Source organism: Phaethon lepturus, unplaced genomic scaffold (genome assembly GCF_000687285.1).
Source record: "Phaethon lepturus isolate BGI_N335 unplaced genomic scaffold, ASM68728v1 scaffold51700, whole genome shotgun sequence".
Lineage (NCBI taxonomy): Eukaryota > Metazoa > Chordata > Aves > Phaethontiformes > Phaethontidae > Phaethon > Phaethon lepturus.
The window spans coordinates 1,483-25,559 of NW_010512213.1; the positions used below are offsets into that span (position 1 = coordinate 1,483).

Below are 24,077 nucleotides of genomic sequence, written 5' to 3' on the forward strand. Positions count from 1 at the left end.
TCTGAAAAGCGTTATGAAAATCAGATGCATGAACGCGGATGTTCAAATCCTGTCCCATAAGGGACTGCACCACACTCTGTTTTTATCTTTTTTTTTTTTTTTTTTAATGCCAGGCTTAATATAATACATTTTCTGTGGGAGAAGAGCAAATAATTCACAGATTAACTACCTCTCTTTGTGAGGTTTTTTTGGTGGGAAAAAAAAGAAGAAATTTGAAACTTTTCGATGTTGTTGAACAAAACAAGTTAAATTTTTGGCTTTCCATGGCTCAGACAATTAAAAAAATGTCTTTCTTATCTGTTTAGAGGAAGAAGAGAGTACTTTTTGTTTCCTATGCAGATGAAAAAAATCTTCCTGCAGGACTCGGTCAATTGTAGATGAACTGACGCCACCAATTCGATGCCAAATGCATCATTTCTAGTAATGGCATTTACTGACCACAGTGAGACAAATTTCAGAAACGGCCTTGATTTTTATCTTTATTTTTCCGTTTAACACTCAACCAGAAAAATCCTGTCATGAACTCGGCCCTCAAAACACCTGTCTTTTAAACCTAGAGTCAGTAATCAAAAGTTTCCTGTCTGGCATTTGCTTCCAGGTCTAATTTTTACTCTCCCCTCATTTCCAGTAAAAGCAAACCGTGCAGAGAGTCACTATGCGGATGCTGCTCAGGAAACTCTAGGTACCACGGGAAATGCGTCGCACGGAACTAATCAAAAGCTGCACGGCTCATTCTCCCTCTACCCTGCTACCACCCGTTCTGATCACTTCTCTGCTTAATAGAGGTACTAGATGAGTAAAAACAAGGTGAAAGAGCCTCCCCATTGCCCGCTCAGAAATTAGAGGCTTCCTTGGCTGCTAATCATGCAGAACACGTGAATCAAAGAGACGAGGATGTGGAATTTGTTCTGGGCTAGCAAGCCAGTGTCTGCTCAGCAACGGAGGAGGCCAGGAACTGAAGTTTAACAAATGATGGAAAATTTAAGGGAAAAAAAAAATTTGAAATTTAATTATTTTTTTTTTAAAAGACCCCTTCCTCCCTATTGGTCCATCCCTTTTCAAGGTCCAAGCAATCCTTCCTTGCAAATTAAATTGCATTGTACAGCAGTACCAAGTTAGTAGCATGACAAATACCGGCTTCCTACCTCTGCTCAATCACCGTTCCTTTGGCTCTCTGAACACTACAAATTGACCTTTCCTAGTCCTGTGGCCTTCGGAAGCCACAGCTTGCCTATCTAGCACCTCTACTACGCAGCTAGAGAAGGACTAATCTCAGCCTGTCCCAGCAGACGTAGGGTTCCCCTCAGTGTTGACATTGGCATTGCGAATGGTTCTGTTTCTAGGTCCCGTGGGGAACAGATAGCTAGAGCAGAGGGCTTCGTACGGGCAGTGTTTTCATCCTGTTCATCAAGCTGACAATTGTTAGGCGGCTTCAGAGAACTCCCAGGGAGCATCCCTCAGCGCACCCGTCTGACGGCCATGAGGGTACACCGATACACGCGTCTTCATTTACTTGTGCATAAATACGTCTACTTCCACACCTGCACTGGAAGAGTCTCTTCCCCCGGCCCCAGACACTGCTTCTCAGCAGCAAACATGCACCTTCTTGAATTACCAATGCCCAGAGCTTGCATGCTGTGAATGCTGGCAGGCGAACCCCATCAGCTCGTCCCCCCGCAGCCAGGCAGGTGGAAAGCCCGGGGGTGGCAGGGCACTGAGTGATGCCGCATGTTTGTGAAATCGGATTTTTGCATGCTCTTTTTTGGAGTCCGTTTTAATTCTCAAAATCACCAGTCTCTGTCTCCCTCAGAAAGCCAACAAACTACAGCTTTAAGACTATAAAACTATGGCTTTAAAAGTATATGTATCTCTGATTTCCTCCATTAATTGTTCCAACTTGTATCTTTTCTTTTCTTGCTATTTTTTCCCCTGCTGGCTATTTTTATTATCTGTCAGAATAGAGGCTAAGACTCATGCCTGAGACTTGCGTGTACCAGAAGCTCAGAAGTAGTGTGGTAAATCCCATCTCTGAATGGGTAACAGAGAGGAAGGGGGCATGATCTAGGTTTCATAATAAGCAATTCTCCATGGTAGGAAACCCCATGTGCCTGAATCTTTGAGTTAGCCTCCTCCTACGTGTTTTGATGGTACTGTGGCCTTCCTTGAAGTCTATTCTTGAAAGGTCTGGTTTAAATATTGGGTGATCATCAGCTGCATTTCCAAATGGCAAAGATGTGGTTAACAGCCTAGCTGAAAAAAATTGCCATGACTTCTGTAGTGTTTCCATTTGCCAGGTGACGTTGTTTTAGCCTTGGAGGTGGAGTGCAAGCAGGGACTCCTCCCCAGAGGAAGGTGCTTTTCGGTTGCTCAGTGTTGAGGTTGGTTTTGGCAGAGATTAAAACAAGCAGTGATATTCGTAAAGTGCTGTCTTCTCACCTGTCCATGTCCAGTTCTGTTTTCTGGAAAATCAGCCACTCTGATCTTAATGTCTTCCTTGCATGGTCTTCCTAGGCATGACTTTTTAATTGGTAAAGTCGGTATAATTTTTTCTATTTTCTACTGAATTCCTTCCTCATTTCATCTCCCCCATCTTGAGTTCTGCAAGGGAAAAGGAGGATGAAACAAATTATTATCTCAACATCTTCTTGATCCATTGGAGACCCAGAGAAGGAGGGTTACAGACTGTGGTTCTTCCAGTCAAAAAGGAGTCTTGAACTTTGGAGTAGCTACAAGAGCATCTTTGTTAACCTGCATCCATCCTGAATGTAGTGTTTTACACACTGTCTTTTAGTAAAACTAAAAAACTAAATAGGTTAACCTTGAAGGGACATAAAAATAATTCAAATGTCTTGTTTTCCTGGACCCTTGGGCTACCCGCCTGCAATCCCCCACTGCATAAGCTCTTAGGGATAGATGCCAGCACTTCGTTGCATCTAAGACTGAGTAGTAAAAGCCTTCATCTAGGATGCATATAACAAAATAACAGTAAACGATGAGGCAATCACAAAAAACTCAATGTAGGTAAATTAATAGAAAACTCCTTAGGAAGCCGTGGTTTCTTAATGTACTAAACCAATGATCTCTAGTCAATAAAGGCAGTAATGCATGCATTTTTAGACAGTAATATAACTATACCAAGCCAGATTATCAGGTCTCTCATACTCTGCTTTGTAAGAGACTTCCCTGGCATCTCCTCAGGGGGATGAAGGCCTCACAGAGACCTGACCGTGGGAAGAAATGGCAGACGGACCAGTGAAGGAAAGATGTTTGCAGAGCCCTTGACTGTGCTACGGGTCTGGGTGTAGCATGTTTCTTAAAGTCTTGTTTAGGAATAATCAGCCAGCTTGAAGATGCAATCTAGCTGTTTGGCTTTGCTCCTGAAATGCAAAACAGCTGAGCTGGCAAACAGCAAGAGGTTACTTGCAGATGCCCGAAGATATGTGCGATGTGGTGTTTGACAGCACTCAACATCAGTTTGGGGAAAACGCTGTGTGTTAGGAAGAGTAGGGTGACGGTGTAACAACAATGCTGCAAAATGCCGAAGGCCAAGGTTAAAGACATGTGTCTGGCTGCAGTGTCCCTTCACTCACCCAAGGCCCCATGCTCAGCCAGGTTTACGTGCTGCCTGCAGGGATGGTGCAAGTCTGGTCTTTCCCGTTATGATTTCAGTGACTCCCTTCAACCCAAGTCTAACACTGTGGTTGTGGACAAGGAGGAGAAGCAGGATTACTCACCATGACATTGATTGTTGGTTGACCTTTTGCTTTCCTTATGCCCAGCTTGCTCTGCTTCTAGATACTCCATTCTCTGGGCTGAATTCACCTTTGCAATGGCTTTTCTGAAATCACGGGAGGCAAACCAGGCTTGAGCCTGGTCCTCTCTTGGTTTCTGCTCTAGTCATGGCAAGCGTTGCACACACAGATGTATTTACCTTTCCTTCATGTCTCCAGTAATTGGTTTCTGCCTCTTATTCACACCTGCGACCAGACTGGAGCCCAGTGATCGCCACAAAGGCTATCATTCTCTCCTGCCTGGTTTTAACAAGCTGTTCTCATATGCCATGAGCTCAGCACAAATGCTGGATTAAAAAACAGCGTTTTTTAATTAAATTTTTAATTAAACAGTGTTCATTTCCCAACAGGAGATAGCCTCTTTCTCCTGGCCATAGCTTTTCAGAAGAAGGAACACTGCTACTGGTTGAGTTCCTATGCAGAGGTGGATCTCAGTCCATGTTAGTTTAATTCAGTTTGGCTAATGTTTGCTGGCTACAAAATGAAAGGAGAAAATGAAACAATTGCTCAAGCGTGCTTTAAAATCAATGACGAGAAGTTACAGGTAATACTTTTTATTGACCCAAAATTACTGCTAATGTAATGAGTCCACATTTTTTAAAAGTGCTAATTTAATACTATAGAGTGCTGTGGAATGAAACCCAAACCAGAGGGTTTCAAATAGGAGCTCAAACCCCCAGGATCCTAAGGAGGCTGATGGCAGCTCATTTGAAGGTTAGCTCGCATGCATTTTGCTGCTGAGTGCTGGGCTGTTGGACCTAAATGAACCTAAACGCAAAGTCCACTAAAGCAGTGAGCATCTTTCTATCAGCTCGTGGGACCACGGATCGATCCTTACGTGTTTGTCCAGCATGGGCTCTTGTTTTTGGACTGGCAGCAGAAAAAAGTCAACTCAGTTTCTATCCTTTGTTAAATTCAAGTCAAAAGGTGAAAGTTTTGTAAACCTTCCCCAAAGTCAGGCTAGAAACATTATAGTTTTTTTGTTATCAAATATGTTTCTAATAGGTGCCAACTGAAAGTGGTTATGAAGATTAGGAATGAAAGCATGCCCCATTATGCTGTTATGGCTTCCCATTATTTTTGTCTCTGGTTACAAAGCCACAGTTCCCTTCCCTTCCCTTCCCTTCCCTTCCCTTCCCTTCCCTTCCCTTCCCTTCTCCCGGCCCCAGCAGGGTGCCCTGCCCCGTGCTCACGATTGCAAGGCTTCAGTTCACGTTGTCAAGCTTCCGTTCACATTATCATCTGCGGCTGGGTTACTGCTTCCCTCATGTTCGTGTCACCAACACATACACTTCCCACTGAACTGAGGCTCATTTACCATCTACTTGAGTGACACCTAAATACCACTTCTCTGAGACACTCTGCGTCACTCTGCATGACTTTCTGGTTGAATGAGAACATGATCTTGGATTAGCTGACAACATATATCTCTATATATGTCTCTATTTCTTTTGGACTCTTTCCTACCAGCTCCTGCAGACCCCAACAGCGTTTTCCTCTGCAGGGATTGTGCTTGCATGTGATTCCAGGTGTCATTTCCAATGAGAGAACTGCATGGCAAAAGGAAAAATTCAATTAATTGTTCATGTTGTCTCATGTCACCTATATTAAAACAAAGAAGTTACATCAGGTGTTGGGTTTTTTTTCTGATTAGTGAGTACTCAGGAACAAAACCCACCCAGATCTTAATTGTTCATCAAATTTCTATGAGATTTTTTAATGTGTAGAAGTGTTGCACCTCATGCTATCAGGCTTGAAACTCTTTGCTCATATTTCTCACTGAGTTCAATGCTTCTTTTTTTTTTTTTTTTTGTGTGATTCTTGCAAACATTTGCACCATATTTATTATGGGAATGGAAAAGGGCTTTGCTCCGTGTTAGGCAACCGGTTTTACACCGAGATCAGTGATGGGAGCAACCCTGCAGAGGATGAGGCGCAAAGAGATTGGTTTGAATTCTGGATACTGATGTGTTGCTGATTCATTTTTCTAAAACTTATTTTTAAAGAAGACCAGGTAGTTCAAAGTATTGGTACTACTGAAATGCAGTAGATTCCAGGAATATTCTTCTGTAAAATCAACTAAAATAAAGAAAAAAAGTCCAATTGTCCTATTTCGGATCAAATGACAACTACAACTTCAACCTGGTTTCTAATCCAAGAAACACAGAGTGAGAATTGCTTTTAAACATTTGGCTCATTATGTACAATGATTTTGGTAGCCTTAGTGACTAAGGCTTACACCCAGAGAGGTATTTAGGCACATGCTTGTTCCTAGATTCCCGTGTGGATTTGTACCTCTGATGTGATTTTTGGCTACGCTGAACGTCTGTCGGTCCCGTGGCTTTCAGGCAGGCTCTGCCGGTGGGCAGCGTGCTGGAAGGGAACCTCCAGTACCTGCATATGCAGTTTCACTGAATTAAAAATGCGTCATGAATTGGATTAATTCTGTCTTCTCTAACTCGGCCGTGAACAAATTTTATTTTCTCTCAAACGTATCTTTCGACTTGAAATTGTTGCCCAGCCGATGGCCACAGGTAGCCCTGCTCGGCGGCCCAGGAGCCGCTCGCCCCGTTCCCTGGGCGTTGCTTCAGGGCAGCGGTGCCTCCCCGGGACCAGGCTGTGCAGCGCTGGAAAATGCTGCCTAAGCACCTTTCTCGCCCTGTACATGTTCGGCATCTCGCAATGTAAGGTGACTTTGTAAAAATAGCACCTTCTTACTCGACAGATCTGCTCCCTGCGTGTCTTCGAGTCACGTCTTCTTCCTTCGCTGACAGAAACGACTGTTCCCGTCAGCACAGCACAGCTGGGGAAAAGGGAGCTGCATTTTGCTTTCCTTCAAATATCAGCAGCTAGGTTCGGACCGAAGAGCCTCATGCCAGTTTTGAAGGCAAAGGAGGACTCTCTGGCTCTCGGTTTTAAGGTGGCGTTGCCGAGAGACAGAAAAAAACCCAGGTCTTTGGTTGGTGACCTGGAAATCGGATGTGGAAATCGAAATTCCTGCAGTGTTCTTCCCACAAGTTGAGTCAGAGCGTTTGCAGCCAAACGATAAGTGGCTACTGCAATGGTACAGAGTATTGGGAATTAAATCTGTGTTTTGACTCAGTTTTGATCTACTTATATATAAAACACTGGCTGTGTGTGCAAGTGCCTTGCACTGGTTGTCTAACTTCTAATAGTGTATTTTAATAATCAATTGCTGTTCAGAAGATATCGAATTATCCAAAACTATATGCAGTTTGGTTTCCCCAGTACTGTCTCTATGACCTTTCATAAAGATTGACAAAATCTTTTTGTTTTGTAATTTTCATGTGAAAATTCATCATCTTCATTTGGGTGGAATTTTTAAATTACCAATTTCAGAATTTGGAAAATAATTAGAGCTGGGCGGTCAGCAGACTATTTCTCAGTGAGGTCATCTCTGTTGCTGGAGAGATCTTCTTTTCAAACCATAATTACAAGGTTTTAAAGAAATGGGATGCTAGTAGAAAAACAGCAATAAAATGCCATCTTCTGAAGTTGTAAAATTTTGCTTTGCATGTTTATGACAGCTGTAACAGACCTGCAGATAGATGTTAGCTGGCTTTTAGATTGAAACTTTATAGGATACAAAGAAGTTGCACATTTAAATGTTTGTATTTAGGTATTTAAACATATGACTGGAAAAAGAGGAACTCTTTGGAATATATAAAAGGGGCAGATGTGTTTTAAGAGGGAGGAAATACAGGAGCTGAAGCAAGAAAAAGGACAGGTCTGAGCACCAGAAATGAAGTGTTTCCCAGAAAGTTAAAAGTTAAGATAAAGGCAGGTTTTTATTGGTATTTTCTTATTAGATATAGGGTTTTGGAAGGCAATTGTGAAAGAAAAGCTTCCTCGCTCGTGATCGGAGACCATCAGTGATTTAAGGAATCATAACCTCATTGTTTAACGTCATTCTGTCCCGCCAGCCCTGGCATCCCACGAGGGGCTTCTGTTTAAGTCCTCATTATTTTCTCTCTCTTAATAATCATTCCCATTTCACTCATTATGACGGAAACATTTCTACAATGCTTTCTTTAAAAAAAAAAAAAGAAAAGAAAGAAACATATATTAAAAAAAACCAAAGCCAACAGCAAAACTACATCTCACTGCTGCTTGGAAGTGCTCTTGGTTTCTAATGGCTGGTGGGGAAGGACTGCGTGGTTTCCAGAATGACTCCTCCTGCTGTCTCCTTTTTGTCTTTGTTTCAACGTGTTTCTCTGAACAGTCAGAAGGTCAGTTTGAAAGATCGTGTCTTCTCCAGTCCCCGCGGTGCTGGCACCAAAGGGAAAGGCTCTCCACAGGCTCAGGGCATCCGGAGGTCCCCCAGCGCTGACCAGAGCATCGAGGACAGCCCAAGCAAAGTGCCCAAGAGCTGGAGCTTCGGAGACCGCAGCCGAGCCCGGCAAGCTTTCCGCATCAAGGGAGCAGCGTCACGGCAAAACTCAGAAGGTGAGGGCTTGGGGCGCCATGCCGGACCCCAAATCCCCAGCTGGCCCCGACATCCCCTCCCTACCCACTGAAGAAGGGCAGAGCTGCCGGCCAGGTTGCTCCCGTAGGTCTCCTTCCCCTTCCACTCCTTTTGCTTGGAGTTTAATAAGAGAGAAGAAAAACCCTGCTGAGACCCGTGATAATGTATGTATCTATGTATATAGGGATGGGGAAAGGAGGCAGGGTCAGGCATCTAGAGGTGGATTAGAGCTGCTGGATGTCACCATAACACGTCTGGGGAAATGCTTCTGTCAGGATGCTCAGCAAAGACATCTCTCATGTTTCCCCCTGGGATTGCTGTTGGCGATCGGACTTGCCTTTTCTCGCATGGCACCAACATGGGAAATAGTAACGCGTTGTCTTTATTCCTCCCTTTCCCAAACCCAGAAGCAAGCCTCCCTGGAGAAGACATTCCTGATGAGAACAAAAGCTGCAACTGCGAGTTTGTGACGGAAGATTTGACACCAGGACTGAAAGTCAGCATCAGGGCAGTGTGGTAAGAGAGGGAGAGGGGGAAAGCGGCCCAGAAAAATAAACAATAGGGGGGAAAAAAAGGAAATTTGAAGTCCAGGCTGAAATGTCTGTGCTGCAGGCTGTTTTTCCCCTGGGTGGCCTGCCCTCCTTTACAGAAAATTCTGCCAGAAAGGGCAATTTTTGCTGAGGGAAGGAATAAACGGAGAAACAGGAAAATCCCCTGCAGGGATGCATCCAAACGATCGTTCTCGCTAACTTTGAGATTTAGTGCTGACATTTATAAAAACGGTGCAGAGGACACTCGCACAGCTGATAGTCCAAGGGACGTCAGGGACCCCCCACCAAAGACAGAGCTTCAGCCATGAGCCCCCGGAGTCCCCTTCCCCTCTCCTATTGCCGCACCCTCTCCCAAGCCCACAGGGTTAGGATTTATTCCCATTTTCCTTCCAAAGCAGCTCCCTGCAGTGTTTTTTATCTGCCACTAAGCAGCTCAGGCTGCAAGCCCAGCGACTATATTGTGCCTTTCCTCTCCATCTCCTGCAGCATTATGAGATTTCTCGTCTCCAAGCGCAAGTTCAAGGAGAGCCTTCGGCCCTACGACGTGATGGATGTCATCGAGCAGTATTCAGCCGGTCACCTGGACATGCTCTCCCGGATTAAAAACCTTCAGGCCAGGCAAGAGACCCCTCTCTCTGCTTCTTTTTTTCACCGTTTTTTGTTCATTGTGGAGGTATTGCCAGGACAGAGACACCTTCCTTTGCAACTACAGCTTATTCTTTTGCTTCCTAAGAGAAAGCCTCAAGGAAAACATCAATGCTTGTGGCTGGAATCCACGGGGATGAGGAGGACAGGGACTGCGAATGGTGGCGTTATGCCACTAAAAGTGTCTTAGTGCCCACCCCAGGACATACAAACAAAAATCAGGGCTCATCCTCCTACTTTGGGAGTTTCTGTCATTATGTTATATCCCATAGGTAAGGCAGGTGCCTCTCTCTGTGGTGTTCCTGGCAGGACAGCAAAGGCTTGGTGCCCCAGTCTGAAGGCTAATGTGGCTAATTTGGTACCTTTCTGGGAGGGACACAAAATAAAATCTGGTGTGCTGGCTGTGATCCTGCTGCTCTGGGCAGAGCGGGCAGCGAGGAAGCTCCCGCCCTGAGGATGTTAAGCTGTTTTAGGAGGAATCCCTCCACGGGTGGCACAGTCTGCCAAAAATACATGCAGATGGGGATTTCTTATCCAAGCCCACCAATGTAGGTGTGATTTAGCCAAGCTGCATTTCAGCTTCTGTGCTCACATTTTAGGGGGACATGAGTTAGTTTTAATAGGGGAAAAAATGTGAAAAAGGGACAAATGGAACTGAGAAGGGCATTTAAAATTTAATTTTCTCCTGAAAAAAACCCCATATGAATTTAGTCCCCTGCACAGAAGGTCTGAGCTAAACCTTTTTGTCTGACCGCTGCTCCCTCAGCCCTGATGTCCCACATTGAAAATGAGACCCCAAACCTCGACATACTCCGGCTGTGTCGGCTCAGCAGAAGTGGCCCCAGTTCTGCTGAGCTCGAAGGACACCCAGGACGGAGGCAGGGCTTGGCCATAGGCTATCTCCATTCAGAATAATATACCATTTACTTTTACACTTGGAGAATGGAAGTATTTCCCTTGATGGCTGTGGCAGCCCAGCTTCCTCTGGAAACCATTGGGGAAGTTTTCCTTTAATTTCAAACCCATCTAGGTCTCTGGTAGAGTCAGAAAATGTGCAAAAATACGTGTTTGGGTATGCAAACAGCTAATATGAACCCCAGGAATGGAACAGGAAAATTGTCTGACGACAAGGAGGAATCTCTCTTCTGCCATTAATCTCTCAGAGACCGTTTTAACTCTGCTATTTTTGATGTACAGACAGCAGAGGTAACTTTCTCAGCGTTGCTGCCAGAAGGTAAATTCTCCCTTGCGATGGAGACTAAAGTGTCCTGGAGAATTTCCTCTCTTTGAGCCTCTTACCCCCGTTCAGCCCAGGTTCAATGATTATAGATCCAAGACGTGTAGCTGAATCTGGAGGGGGAAGAGGAGAAGGAGGGGACTGATATTTCCTAACTTTAATAAACTGAAATGAGAGGCCTCTGGGCTGCCTCTGCAGTGAGTAGTGAGCCATTGGGGTTGTCATCTCCACTGGCTCCAGGTGGGACACCTGAGTTTTCAACACCTTGAGCTGGTTGCCTCACCGTCCACCCAAGTGTTCCATTGCCAGTCCTTCAAGGTGGTCTGCTCCAAAGACAAAGCAGTGTGGTTGGCTGGGGTTTTTGAGGGGCTGGGGTAAGGAATTGCAGCTTTTAAAGACCTAACTGAATTCTCCTCTTAGCTGTACCTGTGGGATTGCGAGGCTGAGGTTGCTGAGGCTGGACTAGCCTAGGGCTGTCATCCACCCCACTGCAGGGAAGCCAGGAGGACCAGGAGCTGCTTCAAAAGTGTGAAATATCTGGATTTGGGATCCAGGGCTACCAGGCAGCTTTACTGGTTTCACTGTTCCCACCAAGCAGAAGATCAGTGATGGTGATGGGAGCAGACCCTCCTTGGGGTCTTCATCCATCATCATAGCCAGTTGGGCACCAAGAGGTCCCATGGCTGGTCACCTGCCCAGTACAACTGGAGAGAGCACCCCGTAGACGAGGTGTGTGGCTGGAGTGGCTGTGGCCAATGTTGGGGCATGACCAACCAGCACTATAAGTACAGTGAACCCATACAGTGGAGCCCAGGGACGTTGTCACGGGGCATCTTGGAGAACAGATATTTTTATTTCCCTTTCCTTCAGCAATCAAAGCACTATGTTCTCCCTGCCAGCTCAGCTTGGCAGGACTGGCTGTGACCTCCTGTAGCCCAGGCTTTGGTGGATTAAAGCTTTATTCAAGCACGTTTCTGGGGTGTTTACATGCACTTTCCTCTTTAATCATTAACGCCTCTGTCACTGTGTCTGTAATGTGCTCTTTTCAGTCTTGTGTTCACACTGTCTCATCCTGACACCTTGCCAGCCATGGATGTCTCCCATTCATTGAGTTACACAATCCCGCAGCGTATCTCACTGACTCCCAATGGCTCATGCTTTTCTGGACTAGCTGAGGATGTGTTATCTAGCACTGGAACTGAAAGGAGAATGCATATATGCTTTTTCATATCCGACCACCTCAATGGGATATTGCTACACATACGCAAATATATTCCAGAGGGTAAAGCATGTTGCCTATTACATCTGGGGTGGGGGGATCTCCTAAAGATGCTTAAGTGGTGCCCAAATCTCCAAATCTTGTCCCAGGGTGGGTAAGACTCTGGCTTTCATTGACAACCAGGTGGTAGGAAATTCCGGTTTCCAGCGGAATATATTTTCAAATTCTCTCTCTTTCTCTCTCTCTGTCATTCTGTTTTTCAGTCGTTTCTTTCTGCAACTTTTCTGACCAACTTTTCTCTACGTGTTGCTTCATTATGCATTTTGCTGGTGTCTTTTTTTCTTATTTACTTTGCCAGGATAGATATGATTGTGGGTCCCCCACCCCCTTCAACTCCCCGGCATAAGAAGTATCCAACCAAAGGACCCATGTATTCTTCCAAAGAATCTCCCCAATACTCGCCTAGGTTAGGATTCACCAAAATGCCGCTTTCTCTGGATTTTTCATTTGCTTAATGTCAAACCCCTTTCATGCCAGTTATATGACGGCATTTATCGCTTAGCAGTGCAGCTTGCTAAATCATGACTCAGAAGGGCTTGCTACTCTGGGTATGCTCTGATTTACTTTTAGTAATGAGCTTTCACACTAGGAAAGCCAAAGGAAAAAAAAAAAAAAGACATTCATATGGTTATCAATAACCATCAGTTTCTTCAGCTAGCGTATTTCTATTTTCAGTCTTCTTCTAGGTGTTAGAAAGCAAAATTATATCTTTTTAAAATCTCATATTTTATCAGGCTCTCTTCAAATGTAAAAGGTGGAATATTTACCCACAAAGCCAATATAAACGGAACAATCTACTTTCTAAAAGATGAAACACTCCACAGACAAGCAAAGGAGCCTCCGCAGCTCTTTATGCTATGAAATAGGTTTACTTCAGGGGGCAAAGTAAGAATGAAGTGTTTCATATCCAATGAACACAGGGGTCTCTTTTTGTTGCTGATGCAACTCTACGGACCACGGAGGAAAAAAATTGTGTTAAAATATTGCAACCACGGGACTCATAGTAAAACAAAATTAAATCCCAATTTTGCAAGCAGAAAGAAGAGCAATAGTCAAGCCCAGCCCTTAGTCACGCAGCGTGATTTTGCTCATTGCCCTTATTAAGATCTCTCCTTAGGTAAAACCGTACCTAAAGCTGATGCCACGAGGCACATATTCTCGCTGAAGTTCCTATTTTAGGGCATTCTGAGGTCTGGTCAGCAGGGCTGTGAGCTGAGCTGTATTTTCACCTTGTATTGAGACCACTGGAACCCAAGGCAGGTATAAATACTTGCCAGAAATTGTTTTCCGTGCACAAATCATAGGTGATTTTTAAATGCAGCAAGCTTAGCCTAATTTTTTTTTTTTCTAAATGTACTTGCCCTCCCTAAGAGCTAATATGTGACAAATCTCTTGTTTTTTTATTTAAGCTGCTCTGAGTAATCTTCACTTGAGGAATGTGAGTAAAAGGAATATTTTCCTCCTCAGCTAGCTCAAACATTAAAAAAAATAAGAGAATTTTTCAGAAGCCCCAAGCTATAAGCTCGGAAAAAAGATGCTCTCAGAAAAGCATTTTTCCCATTTCTCCTCCCTCACAAATGATGAGGCTCAAAACTAGTCTTTAAAAATTAAATAATTTTCTTATCTGCAGAAACATTTTGATTTTAAAATAAAAATAAAAATTCAAATACTTTTTTTTTTATTTAACCTCTAAGATTAGGTGTGCAACAAGCCCTCACTAGAGGCCAGATTTTCGTGTGAAAGCTTGTGCCTTGCACACAGAAAATGTCATCGATGGGTACTAAGGGGAAGAGGCCTCAAACTGGGATATTTATTTTAGTCAATCCAAGTCTGTTGCTATATCAGCTTAATATTAATGACTTTTTTCCCCATTGTTTTTGCAGTTTCTAATACTGATGGCCAGATTAAAAATCTATTTGCACATGCCCACTAGGCTCCTGGAACATTAATACTTTTTAAAATACTTGCTCCCTTTTTCAATGAATTTTCTCATTTCTTCTCTATTGAGCTGTGGCTGAGAGGCTCCAGAAAGCAGCAGAGTACAGAAGGCTGCTGAAACCCCTCCTCCCACCCATTAAAAGGCTTATGCTGTGCTTAATTTTTGGCAGCTGCATCCTCCCACAGACACCAGTGGGACTTGTGAGGTGCCTGAGGTGCCCGATGGATGGGAACCAGAGCTCTGAGCAGCCCCAAGCCCAAATCCAAAACTTCTGGGTCGGGCTCTGCTGCCATGGCCTTCATCATCTCAGCACCACGTGGGTCCGTGTCGTAGCTCCATGCAAGTAGCTCCCAGCAAAGGCGGATGGATGCTAGTGGGTGCCCACGGCTGTGGTTTGGCTAAAGATGTTTTCTCCATGCTGTTCACACAGACAATTCGGATCAAATTCCCTTGATCAGCTGATTTAACATAGAATAGGTGCAACCTCAGCTGTAATTTTTAGACAACGGGTGTTGGTGAAAATACGTTTAGAGCAAATTTATTGCCAAATGAGGAGGTAAGTAGCCAGTCCTGTGACATGGATGAAGGGGGTTTGGCTTCAATGCCTGGACTGTGTACAAAAAATTATAAGAGATAAAGAAAAAAAGAACAGAATTGAATATATATTCCCAAACACTTCATTTTTATCTCATTTGAGCCGTTTGACCTTTTGATGTCTGCTTCTGGCCCGAGGGTGACATATTACACCTTTTTGCATGCACTGTTAGCATGAAGCATAATGAAGCATGAGAAAACCTGCACTGTGGCTGATGCAAGACTTTACATTTTTTTTGTATCATTAGAAAGAAGGAAAGATACCGAAATTCACTTTAAAGAGCAACCCCCTTTCTCCCTCCCAAACTAAGACCCAGCAGAGCCTATCAAGGACAGCAGATGGCACAGTTCGTCCTGCATCATTAGAAATCTCTGAATCTTCTTCTGCTACGAAGCGAAAAACACGGGGCTGACTCTTCCAGAGCCTCAGCTGAATCATTCCCTCTGCACACATGTATTTGACACAGCCAAAATAAGTGTTGGGCACACACAAGGCTCCCCACGGGATGTAGTGCAGAGATGGGGTTTGGCATCTCAGAAGATTTGTGGTCCTTTGTCACGCTGTAGGAACATAGACTATGCCCCTCTGCTTGCAAAGGTAGAATATGTTCTCTCTTCTTCATCTTTTGAGCTTTGCTGCCCAATTTGGACAAAACCGCAGACTCTTTTATAATGGCTAAAGGTCCTCCTGCTCTTTGCGGTGCTCCGTTAGGTACAGGTGGGCTGGGAGCTCATGAGGAAATTCCTCTCTTCTCTTGTATCAGATATGGCACAAATGAAATCTCTGCACTTTGCTGAGGGTAGGAGTGCTGTCCTCTGGTCTAACTTCTGCCATGGGAAGCAAAGGAGTGGGAGATCTCAAGCCTGGTTTCTCCCATCAAGAGAGAAGAACTTGGTTCGCCTTCTTCTCCCCTCTCTGCACTGAAGTCAGTGGCCCACAGCAGCCCACCACATCGTCCTCAGTGCAGACCCTGCCTCCAAGGCGAGATCTGGCTCTGGTTTCTTGGAGCTGTGGAAGATGACCACCTCAGGAGTCAGGACTATGTTATAGGCACGAGGGGAATGAATGGAGCAGGAATTCTCTTGGGCTCTGGTATCAATCGTATATGGACACGGGCTTCTGAGTGCTTTATAGGTGAGCTCCGAGAAGGGCTACAGTCCTGCTTTTAAATCACAGCAGGTCTATGGGCAAGTTATGAACATCCTGAAAGTGATAGAAGAAATCAGTGCTCTTCTATACGATACTAGTGATCACTCCATCTGTGAGGTGCCAGCTGGCCCTTGTGCTTCACATTGGTCATGTGAAGTTCACTTACTGAATAGCTCTTCTCTTAAGGACATGAAAGAGAGCAGAAGTCCTTCCTCAATTTCTGCAAGATTAGAAATAGGGTTGTACAAGACTGTCTCTGCTATTACGATACGCCACAGCATGGCAATGTTCAGTTTTCCTCTCTGTGTTACAGTCTGTCCTGCCTGCCTGCTCTACTCAGCAACTGTTGAAGAACATCTCATTTCCATTAATTGACACATTTCAGTGTTAGTGCTGTGCTAGATGGGGCATGAGGACAGAGCACCCTGATTGTCCTTGGCCTTCCACAATATCCAGTAGCATTTAGACTTTGGGCCTCTTTAAATGCGTGTTCATTGTTTTACTATAGTCTACTTGCTTGTGCATACAGGAGAGGAGTTCGTACAGTGGCTGTACTACGCCTTGACTTGTGATTCCAAACCAAGGTAGCCTGAGGTATCCAATTTAATACCTCTTTGCTTACACGGTAACGACATTGTCATAGGATTTCTTGTGCTGTATGTCATGTCAGTAATTGCATCCCTTGTGGGGAGTTCCTGTACATGTCAATGATTTCCTTCTCCCATTACAAGAGAGAAATAAGGCATGCATATTCCTCACACTTGTAATTATAGCACTTGGTGCTCCTTGTACTCCTGTGCTTATATTGCTAAGCAAAGGATCAAACACGACTTGTTAAACAGAACTGTATTCTGTTGCATCCCTGCCCAAATGAAGTATCTTCTGGGATCAAAGATAAACTCTAAAATAATTGTTGGCTTCTATTTTCTGTCTTGGTGTGATGCGCTCATCCACTTCATCTCTTTGAGCCAAATCTTCTGTAAACTGCTGTTGCTCTAATATAAGCCAAGGGAGCCACGCTGGTCCGTACCCACTGATATCTGTCCCTTAGTGTCAACAGCCAACATATGTATTAAGTCCCTGTCAAATGTAAAGAAAACAGATGGCTCTCGTGTTGGAAATAGCCTCACGTCTCATTCCTTTCCTTGTTTTTTGTTTGTTCATTTTCCCCTGTCTGTCTGTGTTCAGCTCCTTCCTTTTCCTCCTCCTGGTGCATGGACCCATGGCCCACACGGCAAAACTGCGTAAGAAGCATTTTGAGTTTTCCGCTCAAGATACCTCAACTTGGTTTCAGTCAGATTAATTAACCCTTCTTTTCCCCTGCCACCCGTATGTTTGGTGCATTATGCAAGAGTAAATTTTGCCTGGTGTGAATTAGTTTATAAACTGGGCTGCCATTAAGAAGCTATTCCAAAACTGAATTGCTCCCCTGACTTTTGAGGGATCAACAAACTCCAGCGTTCACTCTCGAGAAAATGTATAATTTGATGCCTCAAATAAAATTCACTTCCAGCTTTCAAACTGGCTCTGCCCTCCTTCTTCCTCTGCATATGGAGCTGTATATCAACCCAGGTGTTTCTAGACTGGGAAGGAGGAGTTGCAAATGTAATGTGTGTAAAGAAGTTAGTGGCAACCAACTCTCCCAGTAGCTTTAGCTGCTGATTTGGCAGGAGTGTGTCCTCTGCTGTTACTGGCTCAGAGCCCTGCTAATAGAAAGTGTCTAATGATACAGGTGTGAATTGCCGTAGTATTGAGATGAAAACAATTCGGTAATGTTTGGTGAGTTGTGACCAAATTCAGCCTTGATGTAATTCCGCTAAAAGAGTTAGCACTACACCCGGGCGTCTGGATCTTACGGCTCATTTTTGTGGACGTGGGAATTACACACTGAACATTTGCATCGAAGAGAGGAAACTGCTGCAAAGACTGAAAAAAAAACCCATTGACATATGCTTGGAAGAAAACTTGATCTTCCCCCAAAATAATAATTTCTCAGTACAAATAAGAAGTTAACTGATTTGGAAGAAAGCCAGTTAAAGAAGTACTTTGCAGTGGGTAAATTTACTGTGCATAATGTGCCAGGTTTTATCTGTATAAACAGAAATGGATAATTCCAAACTCTGCTAATACTGCTCTGAATTTTGCATCTGAATTAACACTTCAGTGCCACTGCGTGTCTGTGAGTAATTTGGAGTGTTAGTTGGGAGAAAGGCTGTTGCTTTGTCCCACGGAGGCGCGACAAGTGGAGCCCTCCTCGCCTGCTGCCTCCAACTAACTCCAGGTCCTTTTCCGGGGGTGGGGGGATTTTCTGATCCCGGTAGAGTTGACCAGATCGTTGGGAGAGGTTCCTCCATGACCGACAAGGATCGGACCAAAGGGCCAGCGGAGGGGGAGCTGCCTGAAGACCCCAGCATGATGGGCAGGCTTGGAAAAGTTGAAAAACAGGTATATTGGGTCAGGAGGGGGTTCTTACCACAGGGTGTTGCATGCATTGTGTTGTTTTTTCCTTGCCTTATTTTCCTCCAGTGGGACATTACCATTTAGAAAAAAAAGTAAAAGCTAAGAATATTTTGAACAAGAAACAAGGTGGATGTTATGAATGGGCACTAAATGTCTTAGAAACCTAAGTACTACATTCAAAACAGGAACTTTGGAGTCTGTGACACATAGTCTTTCTTTTTTAGTGAATTTACCACAAGTCTGCATTATTTTTGAAAATGGCACATTGGTTTCTTTGCCACCATGCTAGATGTATTTCAAATGAACCCATGAGCCTGGCTGCTGTAGCTGCTGACCTTGCCAAAGATGACAATCTTCCTAGGGGATAAGGCTCAGCAATCCCCATGGCCAGCTGAACCCAGGCAAGTGCCAAATGCAGTAAGGAGCTGAAATGATGTGAGTATGCTCCAGCTTTCCTGGAATTTGGTGCCTGTCAAAAGGATTATAGGAGCTTAAGGAAAACCCTGTAGCAAAGTGGAGAATTAAATGCTTCAGAACAGGAGATAATTAAATATTTACTAAAAGTTTCAGTTTGGTGTAGGTCAGTGTAGGCAGAAGTCATCTGTGAAGCCCAGCCCCATACCTGTGCCTAGCTGGGTTGGAGGTTGCTTGTACTCAGGATGTTAATGTGCTTGAACCTGTGTGCAGTGCATAGCGCTGGAACTGTGGTGTTTGCAGGTTCAGTCAATGGAGAAGAAGCTGGACTTCCTGGTGAACATTTACATGCAGCGAATGGGCATCCCACCAACGGAGACAGAGGCTTATTTTGGGTCCAAAGAACCAGATCCAGCACCTCCCTACCACAGCCCTGAAGACAGCAGGGAGCACATTGACAAGAACGGCTGCATCATCAAGATCATCAGGTCCACCAGCTCCATGGGTCAGAAGAACTTCTCTGCCCCGCCAGCCCCGACCAACACATGCCCACCGTCAACATCTTGCCAACAGCAGGTCTACCAGCGGCAAAGCCATGGCTCCTCACCCGTCGGAGATCCCGGCTCGCTGGTCCGCATCCCACCTCCGCCCTCCCACGAGCGCTCCTTGTCAGCGTACAGCGGTGGGCACAGGGCAAGCGCAGAGTACCTGAGGAACGAAGACATTACAACCAAACACCATGAGAGTGCCATGAGAGACAGCGACACATCCATCTCCATCCCCTCGGTAGACCATGAGGAACTGGAGCGCTCTTTCAGCGGCTTTAGCATCTCCCAGTCCAAAGAGAATTTGGACATCCTTAACAACGGTTGCTATGCAGCCGTGGCCAAAATCAGACCCTACATTGCAGAAGGGGAATCAGACACCGATTCTGACCTCTGCACGCCCTGTGGTCCTCCTCCCAGGTCAGCCACGGGTGAGGGACCCTTCAGTGACATGGGCTGGTCAGCCCCCAGGCAGTGAAGCCTTCTTGCAGCCACCGAGCCACGTCCGAGCGCTGGCAGCTGCCCGCTCCAGCTGTCCAGGCATTGAACTTCTCGAGGAGACTGACAGCCAAGGTTTTCCTCCTTCTAGGACATCCTTAGCTGGCAGATACTTTCATGCAGCTTACTCTGGGGGGCGAACAAGCAGGTCCAAGCCTGCGTTTGTGGAAGGGGTCACGGCAGTGAGCAAACTGGAGCCGTGAAGTCCAAATTTCTTTCATACTCTCTTTCTAAGGTCATTAGGTGAAATTATTTCATGGTGCAGGGTAGGCAATTTGCATTTCTTGGGAATCTTCAGAAGTGCAGGGCAGGAATAAGTCACCTGGCCAGGGCTCTTGGACCTCACAGTAACTGGTGGCTGACAAGCCTTAGGTGGGAATTGCCACATCATGGCACTGGTGATCACACCTTTAGGTGTTCTGGAGTTGCGGAATGAACACGTGTCTGTTTCTGGCTTAGATTTCAGGTCACATGTAATTATGGGGGGGTTGTTACTCTGTGGTTCCTCATTAACTGTCACGAAGGTGGCATAATTCCAATATAATACATGGAAACGTTGCATAGGCCCCTGGAGGAGAGGGATAGTGGCTGGATTATTGGCATGGACAGAAGACATGGCCTCAGTGGGACAGGTTAGGATCCTGCTCTGAACCAGAACAGTTTGGAAATGATCCCATCTTAGGAAATTGAGAAACTCAGAAATACGAGCTTGAGTGCAAGAAGAGAGACAACCCAGAGGGCAGAGAAATGAGACAGAGAAGGAGAACAAGAGACTACGGGGCTGGAATTTTATGTTTTAAACCATGTATTATATTTAATTATCTCTCCTCCTGTTGACAATAGAGCTGGAGGTGCTTTGGAAGCAAAGGCAAACCAAAAGCAACCCCTCTGGAGGGCTGCCATGGAGTGAAGCCATTCTTGTGGCCAACAGTGCTGTTGTGGTGGCACGGCCACCAGGCCAAAGGGAGAGGGTGGGTATGCAAGATGCTGCGCTCCCCGCGCTGCTGCGAGTTAAGTGCTGGGCTCCGTCCTTTTGAAGCCCTGTTGGTCAGAGCGGGCACTTTTCTTACAGTTTGCATTGTGCCTGAACACTTTTGCACACACTATGCCCCGTGAAAATCTTCCCTTCTTTCTTCTGCCCTGCCAAGAATCTCACACCCATGTTCTCGGGACATCCTTTGGTTTTGTTTGGATCCCTCAAGCTGAGTTAAGAGGTGCTGCTTCATTTCTTCATGGTCTTTCAGAAGCCTCTTACCTGTGCTTGCCCACAAGTTGTGCTAATCCAAGTCTGCCCCGTTTCGTTGTTGTTAAAGTACTTTCTCTTGGAAAGATCTTAGTGTCGTTACCAGGAACCTCAGCAGCTCATTCAAGCTGGGGGAAGGAGAGGGGAGAAGTGATGCTCAAAGTTTCTTTTGGGACCAAAATGAAGTCACAAAGTGACCCTTTACATGAATGGGATGTTTGGTTGTTTAGGGGTTTTTTGCAAGGGCGTGGATCAGGAAAAGTGTCTTCGGGGTCCATCTCCAGGGCTGGGACACCATGGCCAGAGTGGTGCCTCTGAGCCCTCCCATGCATCTACAGCCCAAATCCCGTGTGTGTTTTCTGCTGGGGCTCTGTCTGTGATTTCAAACCCCTTCCCTCCGCATTTTTCCTGTGTCATATCAAGAGCCTGTTAAAGATATTTAGTTGACAACTTCATTTCTGTGTGGCCTTTGAGAGGTTGAACATTTACTTGCTTGAGGTGGAGGGAGAATCACAGCCTTATTCTCTCCTCCTGCTTGCAGACAGGAAATAAAACCATCCTTTTTCTAGTGCTCAGGACCAATGCGCAGGTCTTCACATGGGATTGAGGAGTGGGGAAAGGCTCTGCGCATTTTTTCCTGCCATTTTTCACTGTTCAGGAGGGGAAAACATTTTTCTTAGAGGGAACCTAGGCTTTCAGCCATGCTAGTTCCTTTGTTTCCCATTTGATCCATTTTTTTTGTTACCTCCTGCAATTTTTCCCTCCCTGCTTGTGCTCCCAAACTTCTTTTGGCTCCAGATTTCTTTGTGCAAAGTGAACCCAGCGATGCTCTTGGCTTCCATATTTGCAATCTTTGAATGCAAAATGGCTGCCAATTGTGCAGCCCCTGGCGTGTTGCAAAACGAGATGCCTTCTGGTAGAGCAAGAAATGTCAGCAGGTCCCAAATCAGACTTGGTGGCACGTGGTTTCTAGTGATCACAGAAGGGAAATTGCATTGGGTGAGGCAAAGGTCAGCATTGCTCCAGCCAGCTGCTTGCTGCAAATTTTGTCCAAGTCAGAGATAACAAAGATTTATCATCTTATTTGTTTGCAATTACTTTTTGAGGCCTGCTGGAAATTTGGCACAGAAGGGTATGATATAAAGGCAGGAACTCCAGAAGAGGATGATGTCATGCGGTCCTATTGCAGCACAGGTACATGACTAGTCTTTAATATAGGAGGGAAAGTCAACAGGACATCGAGGCACAATTTTTGTGGGATGTAGTTTTCATCGTGTCCTCATTTTGAAGTTCAGTTGGCTTGGTTTTGAATGTCCGTTTCCCAGTTCTTATTGCAAAATCCCTTTCTCCTGCCCAGATGATGTTACACCCTTGAAAGCAAATACCGCCAGTGTGTCCCAAGGAGACGCAGTCCCAGGTGTGTCCTCCGAGTTTTCCAGAGGCTGAAATCTGCAGTCTTTTACCTCCCTTAGGGACTACATAGGAAGAATTGTGTTTTCCCTCCTCAAGTTACTACACCAGAGTTTATAAAGATCTTCTGACTTGTAACTTTGAAAGGTGTTGGATTTGTCCCACAATCACTGATTACAGAAACCCGGTTTTATATACATGCAGCACAGATTTTTTCTCGCTGCTACAAATTTGACTTTTTTTTGGAAGTTGTAAGAAATACTCCACCTTTACCTGTGGCATCATTTCAAAGAAATTCTGACACATGCCTCCATCCACAACCATGCCATAAGTCGTCACTTCTCATTCATCTAGGCAAAAAGACCTGGAGTTTTGGGTTAACTTACACCAGAATTAAGTCCAAATAATGCTCCTTATTTCCATGAAATTGTTTATGCCTGCATAAATGAGAACAGAGCCTGCTTGTTGCTTATTGACATAAATAATTTCATTCTTGTCCTAAATCATAGTCCAATACTTCCTGCAAAGTCTTCACTTTCAATCCCTCCATTCCCTCATGCCTGTATCACCCACTCCTGGTGGTAATCTCCCGTAAGGAGTCTTAACCACTAGATTGAAAGAAAATAAATGGGTTTTGTTTTGCTAATAAGGCAGTCCCAATGATAAAGACCTTTGAATGGATGGACAGGCAAACTTGTCCCTCTGCTGAGCCTCTCTCAGGCCGATCTTTGCTGCCCTGTTCCTACCAAGTCTGGTTCTATATTTTCTGGAGGACAGAAACAGGTTTTAGACAATGCCAAGTGTGGACAGCGTAGACCAAGGAGAGCTGAAGAAGGAAGCAAGCCATATTTCCAGCAGGCCAACTTGAGCTGCTCCAGGGGTGCCCAGGCCCACGCGCGGTTGTGTGCACAGAGCCTGGTTTCAAGGTGCGTCTGTGCTGAATGAGAAGCCTTGGCCTTGGACCAGAGCCTGGGATCTGGTCTCCAAGAAACTTTTGGAATTTTTTTTTTTTTTTTACCCCAGAATCTGGGTCTGGGTCTGGAGATGAATACTGCAAATGGCCCCACCTGCAGGATGGAGCAATCCCTGAAGCCACAGGCAGGTTTTGGGTGCTTCAGGTCCAAGTGTGAGTTCAAGTTGTTGGAGGAGTTCATGTCTCCGAACGGGAGACGTTGCAATCTCTGTGCAGGTGGCCTTTCGTAACGTGACCCCGAGACGTAGGAACAGAGCACTAGCCATAAGTCGAATTTCCCAATATTTGGGAAGGGACTTTAATGTTACTCAAGTGCAGACTTTGTATGTGAATTTCCTTGTTGACTCATTTTCTTATTAATAACTTTTAAAACAAAAATGTTAAGGAACTCACTGAAAGCAAACCTCTTGTCCAGCTCCGAAAGCCATTATGTTTCTTTAGACAGACTATGTGATAGATCAGATTTTCTAAAAATGTGTTTTGTTTCAAATGCTGCTTAATAGATCCAAATAAATTCTGCAGGGTCATTGCTATCTACAGATAAATAGGTATGTTTTTACATTTTTAATTGATTTTTAAGATTTTAAATTATGTGAATTTTTAGAACGTTTGTATAATCTACCTGAGAAGCCAGAGCATCATGTCAGATACAAATGCTCCCCTTCCTAACAGTTACCCAAGAGCAAAGAAAAACGTGTTTACTCATATTTTTCTCAAGAGGGAGCTACTGCAATCTTCATTTCCCTTACATCCTCAGACCACTATGGTCACAGCATCATTACTGCTAAAGAAAATACGTAAGAATTAAAAGAGAAAGTGAAATTTCTAAGGGATTTGCCCAAGAGTTATCCCATATGGAGAC

At 44.8% G+C, this 24,077-nt stretch overlaps 1 protein-coding gene across 1 annotated transcript; it reads left to right on the forward strand.

Moving 5' to 3' along the window:
- Positions 1-628: 628 nt before the first annotated feature.
- Positions 629-19,569, forward strand: KCNQ2 (potassium voltage-gated channel, KQT-like subfamily, member 2; the record flags this gene model as incomplete). Its single annotated transcript, XM_010286021.1, has 6 exons — positions 629-682; positions 8,035-8,258; positions 8,685-8,793; positions 9,315-9,446; positions 17,994-18,117; positions 18,850-19,569. Coding segments are annotated over 6 exons (1,363 nt in total), but the record flags the coding sequence as incomplete, so codon positions are not given.
- Between the last annotated feature and the right edge of the window lie 4,508 nt (positions 19,570-24,077).